Source organism: Eurytemora carolleeae, unplaced genomic scaffold (assembly GCF_000591075.1).
Source record: "Eurytemora carolleeae unplaced genomic scaffold, Eaff_2.0 scaffold136, whole genome shotgun sequence".
In the NCBI taxonomy this organism is placed as follows: domain Eukaryota; kingdom Metazoa; phylum Arthropoda; class Copepoda; order Calanoida; family Temoridae; genus Eurytemora; species Eurytemora carolleeae.
The window spans coordinates 279,095-300,680 of NW_019396066.1; the positions used below are offsets into that span (position 1 = coordinate 279,095).

Genomic DNA, 21,586 nt, shown 5'->3' on the forward strand with positions numbered 1-21,586 from the left:
GAGTTAACTTTGTAGAGTAATTTTAATTTTCAGGCAAAGCTGGGTTCACAGACTAAAAAATAAAGTATTTTTATTTTTGGTTTTTAGTTTTTATGTCTACACATATATTTCAAAAGTAATTTCTAAAAAGTTAAATTTCAATATGTCTATGATTTAAATGAATAACAAATGCCGTATTCGCCAGTAAGGGAATTACTAAGTGTGGACAGTTAGATCGAATTATTTGTTTAATCCTCGAATTAAGTGTATTTGGTTATCCATGATTGTCTTAATATATTTTTCTTGCGCCATCATAATAAAATTATGACCAAGTTTTGTTTCAGAATTACATGCTACAGCTAAATATCTTCTGAATATCAGAATAACAGGCTACAGCTAAATATCTTCTGAATATCAGAATAACATGATACAGCTAAATATCTTCTGAATATCAGAATAACAGGCTACAGATAAATATCCTCTGAATATCAGAATAACAGGCTACAGCTAAATATCTTCTGAATATCAGAATAACATGCTACAGCTAAATATCTTCTGAATATCAGAATAACAGGCTACATCTAAATATCTTCTGAATATCAGAATAACAGGCTACAACTAAATATCTTCTGAATATTATCTAACTAGTTAGAACTATTGTACCTGGAATTCCATATTTGTTTGTGTAAAAAGAGGATATATTGTTAGCTTGCAGATCGGCAGATATTCGACTAAAAACAAGAACCAAAAATTTGTTAAATTTGTTGTTGAGAAATAATAAAAATTACCTTCTAAATCTTGACAGTTCAACACAGGTAAACGAGTCCGCCTTTCAATAGATTTTTTTCATAAAAACTTAATCTTCTTTGATTTTTAAAAACATTTTCTTTTAAATAACTACAAAAGTAAAATGAATGCAATCTTTCCTTAGAGATTATAGGTATAAGGTTTACTTTACTGTCCAGTGCTTTAAGTACACTCATATCCAGCAGTCTATATATATTAAAGAGGTAGGTTTAGGTTATTAGAGAGATTGGTCTAGGTTAGAGAGATTGGTCCAGTTTAGAGAGATTGGTCCAGGTTAGAGAGGTTGGTTCAGGCTAGAGAGGTTGGTCTAGGTTAGAGAGGTTGGTTCAGGCTAGAGAGGTTGGTCTAGGTTAGAGAGGTTGGTCTAGGTTAGAAAGGTTGGTCTAGGTTAGAGAGGTTGGTCTAGGTTAGAGAGGTTGGTCTAGGTTAGAGAGGTTGGTTCAGGTTAGAGAGGTTGGTTCAGGTTAGAGAGGATGGTTTTGGTTAGAGAGGTTGGTTCAGGTTAGAGAGGTTGGTTTAGGTTAGAAAGGTTGTTCCAGGTTAGAGAAGTTGGTCCAGGTTAGTGAGGTTGGTCCAGGTTAGAGAATTTGGTCAAGGTAAGAGAATTTAGTCCATGTTAGTGAAGTTGGTCCAAGTTGGAGAGATTGGTTTAGATTAAAGAGGTTGGTCCAGGTTAAAAATGTAGGTTTAGGTTAGTTATAGAGGTTGGTTTATGTTTGATTGGTTGGAACAGGCTAGAGAGATTGGTTTAGGTTATATAGGTTGGTCAAGGTTAGCAAGTTAATACAGGTTAGAGAATTGGTTGAGATTAGAGAGTTTTGTTCAGGTTAGAGAGGTTGGCTTTAGGTTAGAATGGTTGGTCCAAGGTAAGAGAAGTTTGTCTCGATAGGTTTAAAATGATTAAATTCAATGGTTTTTAATTTTCTCTATTAGATTAATATACTTTTCAAAATGATCCTTCACAAATTTTATTTAAAGGAAGTCTCGAATACTTTAATATTGACATCACAACTTTAAAATTAAATTCCAGCTAATGACTCTTCCTTTCCAACCATTTGAATATGTAAATCTATATTTCTTTAATCTTAAATTTATTCCTGTTTTAAGAATATTAAAAAGAAGTTTGAAATTGAAAAACTTGAAATATTTTCTAGATTTTAAATCAAGGGAAATGTCATAGTAAAGAAGGATACAGTATATCTGAGTCCAGCTCCTGTAGGAGAGATATAGTATACCTTAGTCCAGCTCCTGCAGGAGGGATAAAGTATACCTGAGTCCAGCTCCTGTAGGAGGATACAGTATACCTGAGTCTAGCTCCTATAGGAGGGATAAAGTATACCTGAGTCCAGCTCCTGTAGGAGGGATAAAGTAGAGGCATGCATGAGATCTTGTATCATCAACTCTTCTGCGTTCTATTCTTTCCTCTTCTCTCATATACTAAAATACAGGGGTACCTTGGTATCTATAAATAACAAGGTAAACATGTTGTTTTAGTGTCACAATAAATACAATTAACCTTACACTGCTTAATAATGATGAGCGAAAGTAAAACAAATATTAAACTGAAAATAATTTTTTCTAACAAGCTATTTCAAACAAGTTTACAAGTAAACAAAGAAAAGCCGTTTATTAAAAGCTTCTCTTTGTTTCCATGTTTACGTGTATCCCATTCCATGCTGTTTGAAAGCTTGGTTAAAATCAAAACTTGAATATAAACATCGTCTTCATTGTATTTAAAAAATAGAATGATATATTCGCTAAAATTTATAATACTGCTGAAAAAAACAATTTTTTTATATAAATTGTCGCATTGCGTATTAACTTCTTCGCACTAGATCAATGAATTCGGACCCGTTGAAATTAAAAAGAAACATGAAAAGGATTGATACGGGCTCGAAAAACCGCTTTAAAAATTCCGTGTTCTTAGAAAAAAGTATTTTTTTGAGATTTTTTTTGCAGATATCTCAATAACTCGTTTTAGTTTTTATATCATTGCTTCTTGCATAATTTTTTTGAATCGGGAAAAGTTCTTACGCGCATCAATTTTCTTATATTTGGTTATCCTTGGACCGTGGACACATTATTATTTAATAATTCTTAATTAAAGATGTTCATAGACCTTTCAACTTCCCCCTTTTAGTCTTTAATATTAAATCATCAATAAGCTGCCATAAGACAGAAAATTGTTCCGGAAATCTAATTTTTCCTCTAATAAAATAAATTCATCCTTCCCGACTTATTCTAGATCTTTCTAACATCAAAAGTATTGATCATATTTTACTATTTTAAAAAAAGAAATAATTTAGAAAGACAAATTCCAAGCAGCTACTTTTACCTTGGAGAATTGAGCATCTATGTATTGAATAATGGGTTCCCAGCAGTTACTAGATAATAATAAAAATGAAAATTCAGATATCGTTATTCAAAGTTTAAAAAAAATATAACAATAAACCCAAAAGTTTTGTTATGTGCAGGAAAACTTTTTCAAAATTCAATCCAAGACAATTTGAGACTAAAATTTTCTAAACCCTGTATCTTTGCAGTCTGACGGTGTACGGTTTTGATATTTCAAAGATATGTTATTTGATCTAACAGTATTTATCGTTTGAAATAACTTAGGTCTATCCCATTGGGTTACAAAGATATGGGGATTAGAAAACAGGTTAAAAAATATTATTAACCTGTTATCAATCTGCGATGCAAAGTTTGGCATGTCAACAATTCTCAGTTTTAGCAGTACATTGTTTTCTTTCAGAACCAGTTCTCTGCGTCGTAAACAACCCAGGATCTAGGCGAAGAATTTATCCATGAATCACAAATGAGATGCGAAAAAAAAATTTGACACAGAATTTTAGCCAATAGGACTTTGTCGTGATGAAAGAAAAATCCAAATAGATATTCCAAGATATGTCTAGGAATATATCTAGGAATATATCTAGGAATATATCTAGAAATATATCTAGGAATATATCTACGAATATATTAGGAATATATCTAGGAATATATTTAGGAATATATATAGAAAAATTTCTAGGAATATATTTAGGAATTTATCTAAGAAAACATCTAGGAGTAAATCTAGGAATACATTCTAGGAATATATCTAGGAATATATCTAGGTATATATCTAGGAATACATTCTAGGAATTTATCTAGGAATATATCTAACAATATATCTAACAATATATCTAAGAATATATCTAGGAATATATCTAGGAATATATCTAGGAATATATCTACGAATATATCTACGAATATATCCAGGAATATATCTAGAAACATATCTAAAAATATATCTGGTAATATATTCAAAAATCTAGGAATATATCCAGGAATGCATCTTGGAATCCTCAATATTTTTCAGAAATATTTACCAACTGGGGTTTTCTAATTAGATAAATATTCCATTCTTTCCAACAATTGTTTCTTTATTTGGAATAGACGCTTTGTAAAAGCAGAACTTTTTAGTTAATCTTGTCATTTTTATTGTTACCTCTGTGTTTTGCTGGTTAGCTCGGCAGGATAAATCTCGCTGAAAAATTAAATCTTTTATATTTTTACTTAAAAATATTTTCATCTATTTCCCCAAATTGGAAAAATTTCAAAGTTCCTCTTTTTTTACACTTTTCTAATAACATTTTTTTCTAAATAAAGTTTGATCAATTGGCAGTAGGCATTGGAGAATCACGATGTAAATTTACAAAACGCTGAAAAAAACTTTTATAAATAGTAATAAATAGTTAAAGTTGTGACTTTTTATTATAGATTTATTCTTAATAAAAACGAAAGTATTTTAGTCTAAACTAGATTTATGTTTAATATCAAATATTAGAGCTTAAATATCTCATTCATGGGTTTTGATTGAGAACTGTTGTGTACAATTGAATGAATCGGATAAATAACATCTCTAATTTTACCACACTCTCCTAATTCTACCACAATTCTCCTAAATCTACATAAGCTCTTCAAATCCTCTAGAACTCCCCTAACTACTTCAAAAAACTCTCCTAAATCCACCAAAATTCCCAAACTTTACCAAAACTATCCCAACGCTACCAAAACTCTCCCAACATTACTAAAACTCTCCAACTCTACCAAAACTCCACCAACTGTACCAAACCTCCCCAAACTCTGCCCCAAACTTCCTCAATTTCACCAAAACTTTCTCTAATCTTCCCAAAACTCCCTCCAATCTACCTTAAATAAAGAGTTGATAAAGGTCTGTTTTCCAAGCCCTTGTTCTCCTAGTACAAGAAGATTTAACTCAAACCCGAACCTAAACAAAGATAGAAATTAACCAAATCAAAATATTTGCCCAATTACTTTAATATTTAACCCTACATTTAAATCAACAATGAATCTCATGCCCTTTAACCAAATGTATTTTTTAAATTTTGTGTATCTTAATATTACCTGATTGCTTTATTGTAAATCTGCTGTGGAAATCTGGAAAATATAACAAACATTACAAGATCCTGCAAGCTTTTAAATTTATAAAAAAGAAAGTAGAAAATCCTTTTATTCATTTAAAATATGCATTGTTTTACTGAATAAGATAAGTTGAATGCTACCTGCAGTCACATACAGAAAGAATTTGAATAAAATTCACAACATTTTGTTTCAAAAGAACATTCATTTTACAGAGGGCAAAACATTTATTTGGTATAGCGCTAAGCTTCAGCGACTGAACTCGATTCACAGTGCATGAATGAATGTATTGAAGAATTGCGAGGGATCCTGTAAGCGTAATTTCAAGTGACCTTCCAATTGTAGAGTGGTATAACCGATTTACAACGATACATTTTAAACCTTTGATTAATAAAGGATTTCGTAGATTTTCTTTTTCATACATTTTTAAATTAAGTGCCAAGAAACCGCGCTAGTTTACACCAGCACGGATTACATTGTAACCTCGAGTCTCCCGGCACTCAATCTTCAGCTATTCAGCGTTCAATGCTAAACCATAGCGATGGGGATAGAAACCGTCTGAGCGCTTAATCTCAGGATAAATTCAAAAACTAATCCAGAAGTCAAATCTTTTGTGCTGTGAATCTCGGGATCTAAATCTGCGGGTTAATTTTATCCCTCTTTCTTAGGATTGATTCTTAAATAAAAAATGCCAACATTGAATATCGAGATCAAGTGTTCAAGATTAACGATATAAAAGTTCCGAGCTCTGAACTGTGTAATTAAGAAATAGAAGGAAAAATTCAAGAATTCTTCTTCTCTCATCCGCAGATTAATCTTGAGCAATGAAAGGGAAATTAAGAAAATGATTTTCAAAATTTTAAATTTGAGAACCTGACTCTTCAGATTTTTCCGCAAAAAGGTTCAAATATATACTAAAATAGTAAATCTGCAACAAGAATATTCATTCAAATTCTGTTTTATATAATTTTCAGTTTCGTCAAGCATGATATTCAAAAGGGATATCCTAAAGTTCCAAGACAAATGTCCCTGGAAATAAAATCTTGGGTTTTTAATCCCTAAAATAATATGAAGGACTGTCAATAAAGTCTGAAGAAAAAAAATCACTGGAATATAATTCTGAAGAAAATGTGTTCGAGCATAAAAAAAACTAGAAATAAAGTCAAAAGACAGGAAATTTAAACATAGTAAATTTGGTCCGCAGAAAATAATCCTAAGAAATGTTTTGCTTAATATCTGTAACAAATATACACATACACATACACATAGGACAAATTGAGCCAACCAAATATACACATACACATAGGACAAATTGAGCCAACCAAATATGCACAATGAGGCTACCGGGAATCTCTTATAACTCTCTTTAGGTTTATTTGGAATTATGGTGGAACAAGATAAAGTCCCATTTTTGAGAATTTTCTTGGCTGCTACCAATTGACAATATGTACAACTTTACTGTACGTTCTGAGCATTCTTTAGTATGAAGAAAAAATGAAGAAAAAAGATCGTTTTGGAATATGGCGCATATAATTACGAAATTCAACGCCATAGGAGAACATTTTTAGGAAGTTTAAACTATAAAGTCGAAACAGAGGCGACTCCCTGGATAATTGGGGGGGGGAGGCTTACCTAGAGAACCCAACAAATCCATCAGTTTTCGAAGGTTTCGAGGATTTGTAGGAACTCAACTGATTACTTAAGATTGGACCTGCATCACTGGATCTTCTAAACATAATTTCTTTTGATTTTCACTTTTAAATTTTATTATTTAATGACAAAATTAGACATTTTTATTGAGAAAACACAGTTTTACTAAAAAAGGTACAAAAAGCACAGATTTAGATCAAGTTAATAAATTTTGCATTATTTTTTGCAGCAAAAAGTTGTTTAGTTGCCAATCTAGTTGGCTGATGCTTTAAAAATCCAGTATATGTATATACGGGGGGGGGGGGGGTCAACCTTTACCCTCCCCCTCACAAAGATCATGTGCAAAATTAGTGGAAAATATAGGGATTTATACATTTTTAAAAAAAAAACTTTGGCTATCCTCATCCTAGGTTTTATACAAAGCATGAGACTGCAAAGACGACTTGAAACATTAAGTTTTGATTGAATGTGATTTTTAAATGGCTTTTTAAATCAAATGGCAAAAAAATATAGAATTTTATAGTTACAGGGAAGCATGAATATAAGGAAACAGGCACTATGAATTCTGTACAGTCGTCTCTGAAGTCTCGTCCTTTGTGGGTATCCCTGTATCTCATAGATTCTAAGATAAAAGTCTACACACGTCATACAAGCTTTGTTTTTTCCTCGTTATATTTGCAATAATATGGAGAGATTTCTACGAATAGACCAAAATATATCTACTTCATTCTTTACACATTTACTGTGCATTGATCACATTAGTTTCGTTTTACTGTATTGTATAGTAATGTGAAAGTATTGTGCTCCTGTGCTATTTACGTTTTACAGTACACACTAGAGTACACTTTACACTTTATACCGTGGATTAAGCACATTGTTTACAATATTGTGATCCTGTGCTATTTTCGTTTTACAGTACACACTAGAGTACACTTTACACTTTATACCGTGGATTAAGCACATTGTTTACAATATTGTGATCCTGTGCTATTTACGTTTTACAGTACACACTAGAGTACACTTTACACTTTATACCGTGGAATAAGCACATTGTTTACAATATTGTGATCCTGTGCTATTTACGTTTCACAGTACACACTAGAGTACACTTTACACTTTATACCGTGGATTAAGTACATTATTTACAATATTGTGCTGCTGTGTATTTTACTCTATATAGCTTACACTGTACAGTACAATGCACACAGTACAGATGGTCAAATGTGTTTTTTATTTTTATTTTTAAATTTTATTATGAAAATTTATTCAAAAATTTAAAATATTTCAGAAATTCTTATCTTGGGCTATAACAATAATGACTAGCTCAAGTCGGAATTTTTTAAATAAGATTTTAAAAAACATAATTAAATTTTTTAAGAAAAAAAATCAAATTTTTGACGAAAAAAATGTTATCCCGGGGGTACACATGGGTTCCCTCAAGAAGTTTCAGTCCATTCGTTTGGCCAGGTACTGTTAACATATATACAAATATATATGAGCAAAAAGCTTTATTTGAAATTAAAATCAAAATATGACTGAACATATTACAATAATACAACAATCTGTTTAATATATATATAATTAGATATTTACCTTCTCCCAAACTCCTCGTACTTATCATTATCCGAGGATAGGGTTGAAGAAACCTCAGCAGATCCCTGATCAATAGATTAGCTTTATGAGACAAATAGATATTAGATATATTAGATGATAGATATTAGATTTATTATATACTAGCTGAAGTGCCCGGCGTTGCCCGTGGAAATTAAAAAAATCAAAATTAAAAAAAAAACCTATTGTTGAAACAAAAAAATCGTTTTAAAAAATTTTAAAATATTCAAATGTACCCATGGGTTCCCTAAACAAAGTTCAGCCAATTTGGTCCAGTCCGGCCAAAGAGAGCTACATTATTTAGATAGATTTTAGATATATAGGATAGATATAGTTATATTGGATTTATAGATATTATATGTTTGAGAAATATAGTTAAGATTTATTAGATTGTTAGATATTAGATAATAGATACATAAATATATGAATATTAAATATTTATTAGATATGTTAGATATATATAGTGATAAACGACCCTAAACAAAAATGTATCTGTAAATTATTTACATAGAGAAAATGGATGAAAATTAGGTTACATTATATTGACGCTCGTGGAATTATTCTTATTATATTTCTACATTTATCTCTATAAATATAATAAAGCTCTTCGCTTATATATATTTGAATATATGTTATCTATAGCTGGCCAAATGGCTAGACCGAATGGGCTAAATTTTTTTGGGGAAACCCTTGATTACCCCGGGGGTAACAAAGGCTAAAAAATTCAACTTTTTTTCAAAATCGTTTAAATGAAAATTCGATTTAAGAAATATCCACGGGCAACACATAGCACTTCAGTTAGTCTTCTATATAATAAAGCTCTTCGTTTATATTTATTTGTGTATATGTTAGATATAGCTTGCCAAACGGCTGGACCGAATTGGCTGAAATTTTCTGAGGAAACCCTTGAGAACCCCTGGCTAAAACAAATTCGAAATTGTTCTTTCTTCAAAAATTAGATTTTTTTTAAAATCTGAATTTTTTAAAATCCAAATTCTTTTGAATTTTTTAAAATTCCACGGACAACCCTAGTTTAAAAAAATTTCAATTTTTATTAAAAATCTATTTTTGTTTAATAAAAAAACAACATTTTTGTAAGTACTGATTAAATATGCTTTCAAGGTAAAGAGGTTTAAAAGGGACTGTATACGTAACTTCAAGGGGATCCTTGATTTAAAAAAATTATGACACATCCGAAACACAACAGTTACCTTAAAATCTTTTTATATTTATATTTTATATATATTTATTAACGTGACTTGCGGATTTCTGCTTCTGAAACAATGGAGGAAGTTATGAGTAAAGTTCACCTTTTTCAAGTTGGAAAAGCGACGAAATTTTCCATTTTATTTTTTAAAGATTTTTTGTTGTCCCCAGGACATGATCGGGTTGTCACGATCAAATCTCGGAAATTTTTCTGTTGCAAAAGTTTTGTGTTGTCTGGGTTTATATATTAATCTACCAGAGGTTGTAATCTGGCAGCACATTCATCCATCCACGCTTCATTCATACTGATGAGAGATTCCAGCTGACTAAGGGCTTCACACTCATTGCTCCCGGATTGGATACCCCCAGATACCTATCGCTGGCAACCATTGACTCTACCTGCTTGTCCACCATTCTCTTTATCATCACTCACTTGGATCAATCCACTTAAAGCTTCTTTCTTGTTGAGTAGAAACCACGCACCCTTTCGCTGCGAGAGTTGTTTACCAGAGAAAGGTTTAACGTGTATTTTTATGAATGAAATACTAAATTGCTTAGATGGAGAGTCACTTAAAAAGAAACATTAACAGTCACTTAAAGATGTATTATTTTCCTTATTTGTTTTTCTTTGTTGTTTTATTATTTTTTTGCCGCTTAATTTGCTCTTATTTTATTTTAAAGTTAATCTAGTTTTCTGTGTTAAATCCTGCTGTATTTTCTTACAAATTATCTGTCCCAATCTAGATCCACCAATTTTTCAGAGAAAATATTTTCTTGTTTTTTTCTTTTTTTCCCTTGTGTTACAGTCTTAGTTTTAAACAATTCAAAGCAACTGATAGAAATTGAAATAATCCCAATATTGATTATTTTTATAAACAACATTCTATATTAATTTGAATATGTTTAAAACACAATTCTTTTTTGTTCGTCTAAAATTAGAAAAAAACGGGTTTATATAGTGTTCGATAGATTGAACTAATCTTGGTCATTTTTAACTTATTGCAGAACTATTTTAGAACTTTATTGACGATATGAGAGTGTTATTATTCGTGAAATAATTGAAAGCCCCACTACGCTACAGAACAACAGTAAATTAAATTTTAAGTTTGGAAACACAATCTAGAAGCTGAAAAGGCGGCAATTTTAGAAAGACTAAAGAGTCTCAGTTCTCTTGAGTTATTGAATTGTATAGGTAACCCTCACAAATAAAATTAAAATGATATAAATAACTAAACTAAATTTGTTTAGGGTTGAATTGACTTTTCTAGTGAATATTTAAAAACATGTTCTATGAGTAAATATAATTATAATTTTCTAATCCGAAATTAAAGTTCTAAGAATTTAGTTTAGCTTTGAAACCTTTCAGTTTTTACATTTATTCAAATCAAATTTAAGATTCTCAAAAACTAGATTAAAACTAGTTGTTGAAATTTAAATATTCAAGTATATTTTTACCTCTATATCAGATATATCCACATAGTCCCTCTCAAAGCAACTAGATCCTATAATGAAATGGAAAGTTTAATAAAATATATATTTAAAAGGATTAAAAGGCAAGGAATGGTTGTTTACTGTTTAGGGTAAATTGTGCAGTAGAATACAAAATCAAGATTTTTCTAACCTTTTCTACATTTCAGTATTACTTTCATTATTACATAAGTTCTCCAATCAAAATTTGAGGGAAATCGGTCAAAGGTGTTCGGAGCTTTGTGTTTTAACATACGAACAAAGAGAGATTACAAGTACTAAATTTATAGATAAAAAATTAAAATTAAAAAATGAATCAAGAACATGGGTGAACTGGGCCGAGGAATAAATATATCAATGTCTTTTTTTTCTTAAGGTTTTAAGAAAAATAACTTATTTTTTTTACGTAGCAAAGAAACATAAATAAATATTAACCTGAGAAACTAAGATTATCATCAGTCCGAACCTGAAGAGAAGGTTCATAATCACTATCCAGGTCGTAATCTGAACCTTTATCCAGGTCGTAAGCTGAACCTTTATCCAGGTCATAAGCTGACCCTTTATCCAGGTCATGAGCTGAACCTTTATCCAGGTCGTGAGCTAAACCTTTATCCAGGTCATAAGCTGAACCTTTATCTAGATCGTAAGCTGCACCGTTATCCATATCGTAAACTGAACCTTTATCCAGGTCGTAAGCTGAACCTTTATCCATGTCGTAAGCTGAACGTTTATCCAGGTCGTAAACTGAACCTTTATCCAGGTCGTAAGCTGAACCTTTATCCAGGTCGTAAACTGCATCTTTATCCAGGTACACTTCTTCATTCTGCTCATTCAACCCTTCTTCCGAGCATTCTTCTCTTTTTTCTTTTTCTTTATCTTTATTTCTACTTCTTATCTCTGTTTTGAAAAAAACCCTGTCAACATTTATTTCTAATCTCTGGTTAGTTTCAAGACTTGACAGTTTTGTCATCCTCACAACGGGGGTTCGGGACATGGTTTTTGCTTCCGGTTCAATTTTCTCTAATTTTTCGAATTCTTCTTCTAGATTTTTCTCATTTTGTTGCTCTTGCTCCAAGTTTTCTGAATGATTGACTGAATCTTCTTGTTTACTTGCTTCCAAAACGTTTCCTATTTTGTTTAGATCTTTTATCTTATCAGATCCGTCTTGCTCTTTGTGTTTTCCTTCTTTTTCTTCTCGCTCTCTTCGTTCATCACGGTTTTTGTTTGTATCTGTATCACGAGAAGTGAAATAATTTTGGTAAATGTTTTGCGTATTTTCCTTCGACGAGTGCTTTATAGTTGTTGAATCAACTTTATTTCTAGATATTTTATATACTTTACTCGAGTAGGATTGGTTTCCTTGCTTCCAGTTTTCTAATTGATTGGGTTGTTCCGGATAAAGATTCGGTGTTTGGTCTCCTTGCTGGCTGGTTGTTTGGTCTCCTTGCTGGCTAATTGTTTGATCTCCTTGCTGACTGGTTGTTTTGTCTTCTTGCTGACTAGTTGTCTGGTCTTCTTGCTGCCTGGTTGCTTTGTCTTCTTGCTGACTAGTTGCTTGGTTTTCTTGCTGGCTGGTTGTTTGGTCTGCTTTGTGGCTGGTTGTTTGGTCTTCTTGCTGGCTGGTTGTTTGGTATACTTGAAAGCTGGTTGTTTGGTCTGCTTTGTGGCTGGTTGTTTGGTCTTCTTGCTGGCTGGTTGTTTGGTATACTTGAAAACTGGTTGTTTGGTCTTCTTGTTGTCTGGTTGTTTGATCTGCTTTAGAGACGGTTGCTTGACAAACCGGAAGTTTGGAAAGTTTGATTGATTGATTACTAACGGATCCTGATCTAAGCGTATAATCGAAGGACGCGAAAGAACTCCTCCGTTCTACTCTCTGATGGACAGAGATATTTCCTGAAAAAATGTTTTCATTATTTTATAATTAATTAGCTATATTTTTATCAAAAGAAATATCCAGCGTCTAGAATAATTCTAAGTATCCTCCAAGAAAATGTAGTTGTCTGGTGTTCACATTGAAAGTCACGAGGATTAAAACCGACACATACAGGTACATACAGCTAACTCAGATTTTACAGAAATATCGTTCATGACGATTTGACGATTTGTTTTACAAATTTTAGCACATTATTTTAAAGATATCACATCTTTGAAGAAAAGAACTTCACTTTCCCTCGATCTTTTCAGAATTACTAATTCAGGTTACTAGAGGAATAATAAAAACGTAGTAGTCCAAACAGCATAATCTATATAATAAAACAAGACATTCGGATATGTTGCGTATCGCCGGCCAAACGACTGGACCAATTGAAATTTTTGTGGACACTAAAAAAATCGATTTTTTTCAAAATTAAAAAAAAATCCACGGGCAACGCCGGGCCCTTCAGCTAGTTTTCTACATAACAAAACAAGACATTCGTATATATGCTCCCTCGGCTCGACCGAATGGGCTGACATTTTTTGAGGGAACCCAGAGGTATCCAGGGGGTGACTTATGGCTAAAACGGGCAACGCCCGGCCCTTCAGCTAGTGAAGGATAATGAGGTAAATTGTACTCCCCTACCCTCTCCCTTTTAAAATATACTTTCCATTTACTACAATATGGGAGGGGAGGCCGGGGGGCCCTGCTCCAAAGTAATGGGAGGGGAGGAGGGCTTGCTCCAAAGTAATTATAAAGCAATTTATTGTATTTTTACCTTTCTTATCTGAGTCAGATTCTGAAAAAAAAAATCAATTAAAAATATGATAATAAATTTCTATTAGTTATAAAACGCATTCATCCCACTAAAAGTATCAAAATTGTACATATTAAAATCGACATGTGAAATCAATAAAATGCATATTTTAGGTACAATTTTTAATTAATTAGTATGAGGGATAAAGAGAGGGATTGGCAAGAATTAATGGTGCCTCCTCCCCACTGCGCGCACATGATTAAGATTAGAGTGCGCGTAATCATAGAATTATAGAAAATGTTTTTTTTTGAAAAATAAATATAACATTAACTTTAAACACTATAGTCACCTGATGGACTAAATACTTTTTAAGGAATGTTAGAATATATTTTCGAATCAGTTGAATTACACCTTATAGTTACTATGGAACTCAGAGAAAGGATCCTAGACTTGTATCATCAGTGTTCTCTATCAGGCCTAGATGTTACACTAAACCTGTGGTATAGGGGAGGTCAGGAGTTTTTCACACTCTCAAATTCTCCTCTTCCCTTGTCCGGGGATTCTCTGTCATCAGGATGGAACCAGGAGAAACAAAAAACACAAACTCAGAATCGAAACCTGCGGAGAAGGATAAAGAAAAGAAAAGAAATCCTGAGGCCTGTAAATGGAACCCCCGGAGCTTCTTCAGCAGTTCCTGACCTTGGAGCAGGTTCCAGTACAGCCGAAGCCCCTAGAATGGTTCTATCCAAAGAAAGAACCAGCAGTGAAGATTTCAGCCAGTTAGGACCCAAAAGAACAGGTGCAGGTCAAGGAGGAACACTTAAAGCAGTTTCTGATAGCGCAGGAACCCCTAGAGCGGGTTCTACTGGATTAGGAACCTAAAGAGGAAATCTTCCAGGATCCAGAGCTCTCAGACCAGTTTTCCCTAGAGCTTTTAGAACCCACAGAGCAGGTTTTAGTAAAGGAGGACCAAGTTTTTCAAAACTAAAAACCCCTGGTGCAGGTTCCTCTACAGTAGGAGCCCCTGGCGATGGTTCTTTTACAATAGGTACCCCTGGTGATGGTTCCTCTACAGTAGGAGCCCCTGGTGATGGTTCCTCTACAGTAGGAGCCCCTAGTGATGGTTCCTCTACAGTAGGAGCCCCTGGTGCAGGTTACTCTACAGTAGGAGCCCCTGTTGATGGTTCCTCTACAGTAGGAGCCCATGGTGCAGGGTCCTCTACAGTAGGAGCCCCTGGTGCAGGTTACTCTACAGTAGGAGCCCCTGGTGATGGTTCCTCTACAGTAGGAGCCCCTGGTGAGCACAAAAGGATGTGATTTGGTACACGCACATTCGAGAACTAATCTTTGTTTAATAGACAGTGAAAATATATATAAATGTAAAATGTCATTATAAACATGTATATTTAGTATATACACATATCTTTTAACCAGTAATGTTTTATGTTATAATTTTACAAAATAAACATTTAGATCTTAAAAAAGAATATATTTTGCTTCAAAACTTATTACGGGATGCTCTTATTAAAATTTAAACAAATTGTATCCAATTACTAATACAATATTTCTAATTTTAGAATCTATATTTTTATCTGTAATGGAAAATTTATTTTTAAATATTGAATGTAAAAATTTCTTAAATAATTTTCAAACTTTGCATTCTTTTCTATCAAATAATTTAAGCTTGAAATATCAAAGTTTTAAACCATCAGATTGTAAAGATATAGAGATTAGAAATTTTCAGTTTGTGGAAAAGACTTTATTCCTTTGATTCGATTATCAATATTTAATGTTAAAAGAACGAACCTTGATCTCGTCCAGACAAAACTGATCGTCCAAATTGAATGCTTCGATCTGTTCGTCCACGTGGCCGAAATCTCGTCGGCGGCCTATTATTTTCCGGCGGATAATCTGTTGTAGCGGAAAAACTTGGTTTTCTGAACAAATCCTGAAACGAAATCGAACATCAAAATGATCTTAATAATTTATAAACTGTAAGAACATAGAAATAAATCTCTTGTCCATATTATGCTATCAGAGGAAAGACTAAATTCAAATTTAGAATCCATACCTTAAAAACATTTAGTTTTTGGATAGAAAAAAATGTATGATAAAGATTAACGTGCTAAAACCTTTATTGCATTTGAGCAAATTTTTCCAATAGTGATTCCACTTTTAAATTAACACATACACAATTTAGGAATTCATTCTGGTGGCCATGGTTCTATGAATTTACAAATATTTTATTTACGTTTGATTGTCTACACTTATTCTGAAAACAGTGAGCAATCCCTTTAAACTGAATAAAACATACCGAGGGCGATACTGAATGATCTTGAACTAGGGCCGGTAGAGGATTTCTGCAAATAAAAATAATGATGAAAAATATCTTCTTTTTATACAATTTTTCTAACAAATAAATGTTTTTAATTAATTCCTACCTTGATAAATTACTAATCCTGGATAAAATGAATTTACAATCTATATTTGGGTTGAAAATATATATATTATGAGTGATTGGAAGAATTATCAATATTTTCCACTTCTCTGATGAAATATATCAATCATTTGATATCAAATATTTTTATCCAGGATCAAACAAAATGAAAATACACATATGGGAAATTCGCAATATACAAACGAATTCTATGAATATTTTCTACGTCAGAAATCAGAACAAGGTCACTTTTTAACAGTGTAAATTATCTTAATTTGAATATCTTGATCTATAAATAAATAGATAAAATACTATGTTTTCTCTAGATATTGCTTATTTTTAAGAAAAAAATGCGTAATAATTTGCTCCGAGATAAAGTAAACGTTTACTGACTTAGTTTCCGGTGCTAAAAGAAAATTTTTTAATATTTTAATAACTTGGAACTAATATTTCTCAATATCAATATAATATTTCTCAATATCAATATATCATAAATCATAATCTTAAATAAGCACTTTAGTCTTTCAGAAGAATTTATAATTTACTTTCAAGGTTTTATATTTCTTTATTGTTTACATTTTTCTTTTCCGGAATAGAGAGGAGGGTAGAAGGAGGGAGCGTTTATTGGGGTGAGGGAAGGGGGGGGGGGGGGGATGTCAATTAAGAAAGAAACTGAGTTTTTGCCACAAAATGCAGATCTTTAAGTCCCTATATCTTTGAAACTCGATGCCGGAGACCTTTCATATTTTACACTGTGAATTATGTTATATCAAATAGTCTGAGTTTAATATATTCAAGGTTTACACCACCAGGTTGCAAGGATTAAGGGATTAGAAAGTCTAAAAGATATTCAAGGTTTACACCACCAGGTTGCAAGGATTAAGGGATTAGAAAGTCAAAAAGATATTCAAGGTTTACACCACCAGGTTGCAAGGATTAAGGGAATAGAAAGTCTAAGTTTGTTGGAAAAATCTGTTCTTTGTGTATGAGGGGAAAAGGACAGTTATTTTTAATAAATGCATGAGATAAAAACTGTTAATATTTCGAGACTAAATTAGACTTTTTTCCAATAGTAGATATTGGATAACTTGGAGACTTGGCAACCTGGTGGTGTTAACCTTAGTATTTTATATTTTTACTATTTGATCCAGCAGATATCATAGGTTGAAATATCATAGGTAGAAATATCACAAGTAGAAATATCACAAGTAGAAATATCACAGGTAGAAATATCGCAGGTATTAATATCACAGGTAGAAATATCATATGTAGAAATATGAGAGGTTAAAATATCACAGGTAGAAATATCACAGATAGAAATATCATAGGCAGAAATATCACAGGTTAAAATATCATAGGTAGAAATTTCACAGGTAGAAATATCGCAGGTAGAAATATCACAGATAGAAATATCATAGGTAGAAATTTCACAGGTAGAAATATCGCAGGTAGAAATATCACAGGTAGAAATATCACAGATAGAAATATCAAGAGCTGGAAACTTTTGTGTTGGATACTTATAAACCCCGATTGCTTGATCTCGATATCCTTTGTGTTTACTTTTAATCAATGCTTAATCTCTTAATTTCAGTTATTCCACCCCTTCATCCCCTGACTGGGTACGATTACCGTGTGGGATATCGAATAAAAATTTAATTAATCTGCAGATTAACAAGTATATGATCTCGATATCCACAATAAGTTCCCATCTCAGATTGCAAAGATATATGGATATGAAAAATTAAGAATGAGTCGAGAGTATTTCTTTCAATTATTTCCTCCACAATACGTACACGGTACAGGGATACATTTCCCCATCTTTTCTTTTTTACAAATCATGATTTAACCCTTGTTCAGTTTTCTTGGGTTTTTATTTAGATTTTTTAAAATTATTCATTCAAAGTTTATTATATCGTTAAGACTGAAGACCAAATCATATTTTCAAAAAAATGTGGAATAACTATATTGTGGTGAGGACCAATATTTAAATTATTAGCAGATTTTACCTGTTGTTTACAAACCTTAAAGAACCAGTTCCAATATCTCGACTTCGTCCTATTTATTATATTTCATAATTTTTTATGACTTCACCGATCATTTATCTATATATGTATAAAGTTGTAATCTTTGTTTGTCTGGGTGTCTGCTTGTTAATTTTCAACATAGCTCGGGTAAACGGCGGGAAGAACATGACTAACCTGGGAAACGCTAGTATACAATAAGAACCAGAATATTGTACGATAAATATGTTTTCTTCCTTGTATGAAGTATAATTTAAAGCTGTTTTGGTTTAAAAATGCTAATCGAATATTTCTAGAAATAGTTCTGTTGCGAATAACTTACATAAAAAAAAAAACTAAACCTGAATCAAGGTAAAAAATAGGAAAATTGAACCTGAATCGAAAATTTTCTGTAAATCTTTAACCCTGCTCCCAGTACGAACTAAACTCGCTGAAATAAGTTTTATAAAACATTAACAAAAATCACTTTATCAAATAAAAATCAGCAAAAAGTAAAACAAAAAATGACGCGGAAAATAAAAAAATCGGGAAAAATTTAAATAATTGAGAATGAAGGAAGGATTGAAGCAGAAAGTATAAAAAACACAAATTGAAGGAAGAAAAAAGTCAGAAGTCAGAAGTTCAGAACTTATGAAATGTGAATCTCAGGAGTCAGGATCAAGCATTGATCTCCATTTCATTAGAAATTAGAAGGCATTGACAGGAAACAAGTATAAAAATGTAAAAATAAGAATGGAATTCCAAGATTGGACAATGAAACTGACGAAAGAGAAAAGGGAGGAAGAGCATGTAGATCGTAGATGATTACTTATCAGGAATTAAATACTAGAAAATTACACATTTTCGATCAAATTTCCTTTTTTGATAAGATGGTTTTCGATACATGGTTTTATTCCTTATTTTTATCTTCTAAAGTTACCTTTTTTCTGATCACCAGAATCCATTTTGTTTTCTGCAAAGTTTTCTGAAAAAGCAATTTGTATCAATTATTGCCATCTTTTTCCACTTTATAGATAATCCATCTTCAATCCATTTTACAATATTTGTTCCATATAATATCAAATATATGTATATCTGTACCTTGAGATATATGAGAATAGCTAAAGGAAATGAAACCTCGCCACACACTCTTATTGTTTAATTCGAAATTTGATTTTGTAGATATTCCATATTTTTAAACGATGAAACTTGTCGGATTAAAGAGTCAAAACTAATTGTGAAATGTAAACCATCAAGTTTAAAGAATATAGGATTTTGAAAATTATGAGGATTGATTAGTCCCAGACAGACAAGCAAAATATTCAAAAACAATGTCATTTAAAATGTTGTTATACCAATTAGATTAATATTACGAGGCAATAACATTAAAGTAAGGTTGATTTCAGATCTATTATTAGGTCATGTTCCTGACTAGGTTGTATATTTCAGATCTATTATTAGGTCATGTTCCTGACTAGGTTGTATATTTCAGATCTATTATTAGGTCATGTTCCTGACTAGGTTGTATATTTCAGATCTATTATTAGGTCATGTTCCTGACTAGGTTGTATATTTCAGATCTATTATTAGGTCATGTTCCTGACAAGGTTGTATATTTCAGATCTATTATTAGGTCATGTTCCTGACAAGGTTGTATATTTCAGATCTATTATTTGGTCATGTTTCTGACTAGGTTGTATACTTCAGATCTATTATTAGGTCATGTTCCTGACTAGGTTGTATATTTCAGATCTATTATTAGGTCATGTTCCTGACTAGGTTGTATATTTCAGATATATTATTAGGTCATGTTCCTGACTAGGTTGTATATTTCAGATCTATTATTAGGTCATGTTTCTGACTAGGTTGTATATTTCAGATCTACCAAGTATAAGGTTATGTTCCTGACTAGGTTGTATATTTCAGATATATTATTAGGTCATGTTCCTGACTAGGTTGTATATTTCAGATATATTATTAGGTCATGTTCCTGACTAGGTTGTATATTTGTAATTAGTCTCAACAAAACGTCCTCTCATCATTTTGCTTATTGCAATGTCATCATATGAATGAAATTGTGCACGAAAAGTGATCGTCCATTTTTAGAACGACAAAGTGGCATGTCCGATTCACACTGGTTCCCTTTAATATCTATCACAGTGACCATCAGGTATATATCACCATTTTTATGTCTTTCAAGGCGTTAATTCCGACAATTCCTTTATTGTGTCCGTGGCATCAGTAACCTAGATAATCACTTTATCACTACACTGTGGTAAATATGCCTCAATTGCTTGAGCTGTATAAATTGCATATGAGAGCTGCATTAACTATTTATAACAATTTTATTCTTTTTATCGAGAAACCGAGAACCTTCGAGATATAGAAAAAATAGTCCAAAAACTTTATAGCTCGTCGTGCCAAAATAACAGTGTTATAGGTAATTTTATGAAACGTTTTTGTACTTTATGGCTCACGCGCTATAATGTACAGCTAATTTAACTTTAAAGCACGATGATTACTTCATATAGCACGTTCATTATGAAATTCACGATGAAGTATGGAAGAATGATAAAGTACACTTTAGTTTCATGAAAACTATGATAGCTGCATAAGCTAAGAGAGCTAGGCTTAAAAAGCTGCATAAGCTAAGAGAGATAGATTTAAAAAGATGCATGAGGAAACACTAAAACAGTTTCTGTATCCAAGTATTATTGAATCAGAAGTCTCGCATGAACTGCGCTGAATCAAACTAAACTAAATCGTATTTTGTCTAAAAGAAAATTGAAATATGTTTAAAAAGAACTCAGCTGACTTTTAAGGACAAGCACGTAAACGGAAGGGAGAAACCCTATGGTATAGAACGGGAAATGGGTATCGATTGCAAAGTGCTAAGTTTGCAATCTTTTATAATTCTTTAGAGGCAAATCATGTATAGACAGCATATTGATTGGTGTTAAGTTCAAACATAATTTATTAACAAACGAATCCTGAGATCTAGATATGCAGGCATATATTAACAAAGGTATTGGATCGTTGCCACTCTGATTTTGTAATCCAATGTATTATTCCTTCAATATTTCAAACTATGAATGCCGACCATGTTAGATCAAATTAAGAAGGTTTGAAATATCAAAGGTTTACACCATCAAGTTGCAAAGATATAAGGATTAGAAAACTTGAGTTTGTGGCAAAATTTATTTCCGTAATCAATTTTTGTGAGAGATTTTTTCAAATTTTTATTGACCGCTTTATGCCGAGATTTATATTAGATTTATTTTTTTTAAATATTATCATCACGTCACATTTTAAATCTTTTTATGAAATTT

General features: G+C 32.0%; 1 protein-coding gene across 4 annotated transcripts in view; it reads right to left on the minus strand.

Moving 5' to 3' along the window:
• LOC111710050 (uncharacterized) overlaps nt 1-19,282 on the minus strand; it is a 30,528-nt gene extending 11,246 nt beyond the window's left edge. For 3 of the 4 annotated variants that reach the window (XM_023484069.1, XM_023484083.1, XM_023484091.1), the window contains exons 1-19: nt 19,198-19,282; nt 18,652-18,708; nt 18,264-18,312; nt 16,135-16,180; nt 15,627-15,768; nt 13,842-13,862; nt 11,584-13,041; nt 11,137-11,183; nt 8,458-8,522; nt 6,847-6,942; nt 5,200-5,232; nt 4,984-5,062; nt 4,280-4,318; nt 3,468-3,574; nt 3,122-3,170; nt 2,126-2,223; nt 906-972; nt 768-808; nt 643-710 (exon numbers count right to left, since the gene is read on the minus strand). In XM_023484069.1, the coding sequence (XP_023339837.1) occupies nt 643-710; nt 768-808; nt 906-972; nt 2,126-2,223; nt 3,122-3,170; nt 3,468-3,574; nt 4,280-4,318; nt 4,984-5,062; nt 5,200-5,232; nt 6,847-6,942; nt 8,458-8,522; nt 11,137-11,183; nt 11,584-13,041; nt 13,842-13,862; nt 15,627-15,768; nt 16,135-16,180; nt 18,264-18,312; nt 18,652-18,708; nt 19,198-19,222 (2,587 nt within the window). In that variant the 5' untranslated portion in view covers nt 19,223-19,282. The remainder of the gene's footprint in view (nt 1-642; nt 711-767; nt 809-905; nt 973-2,125; nt 2,224-3,121; nt 3,171-3,467; nt 3,575-4,279; nt 4,319-4,983; nt 5,063-5,199; nt 5,233-6,846; nt 6,943-8,457; nt 8,523-11,136; nt 11,184-11,583; nt 13,042-13,841; nt 13,863-15,626; nt 15,769-16,134; nt 16,181-18,263; nt 18,313-18,651; nt 18,709-19,197) is intronic. The other variant, XM_023484078.1, reaches the window with a different exon arrangement.
• Between the last annotated feature and the right edge of the window lie 2,304 nt (nt 19,283-21,586).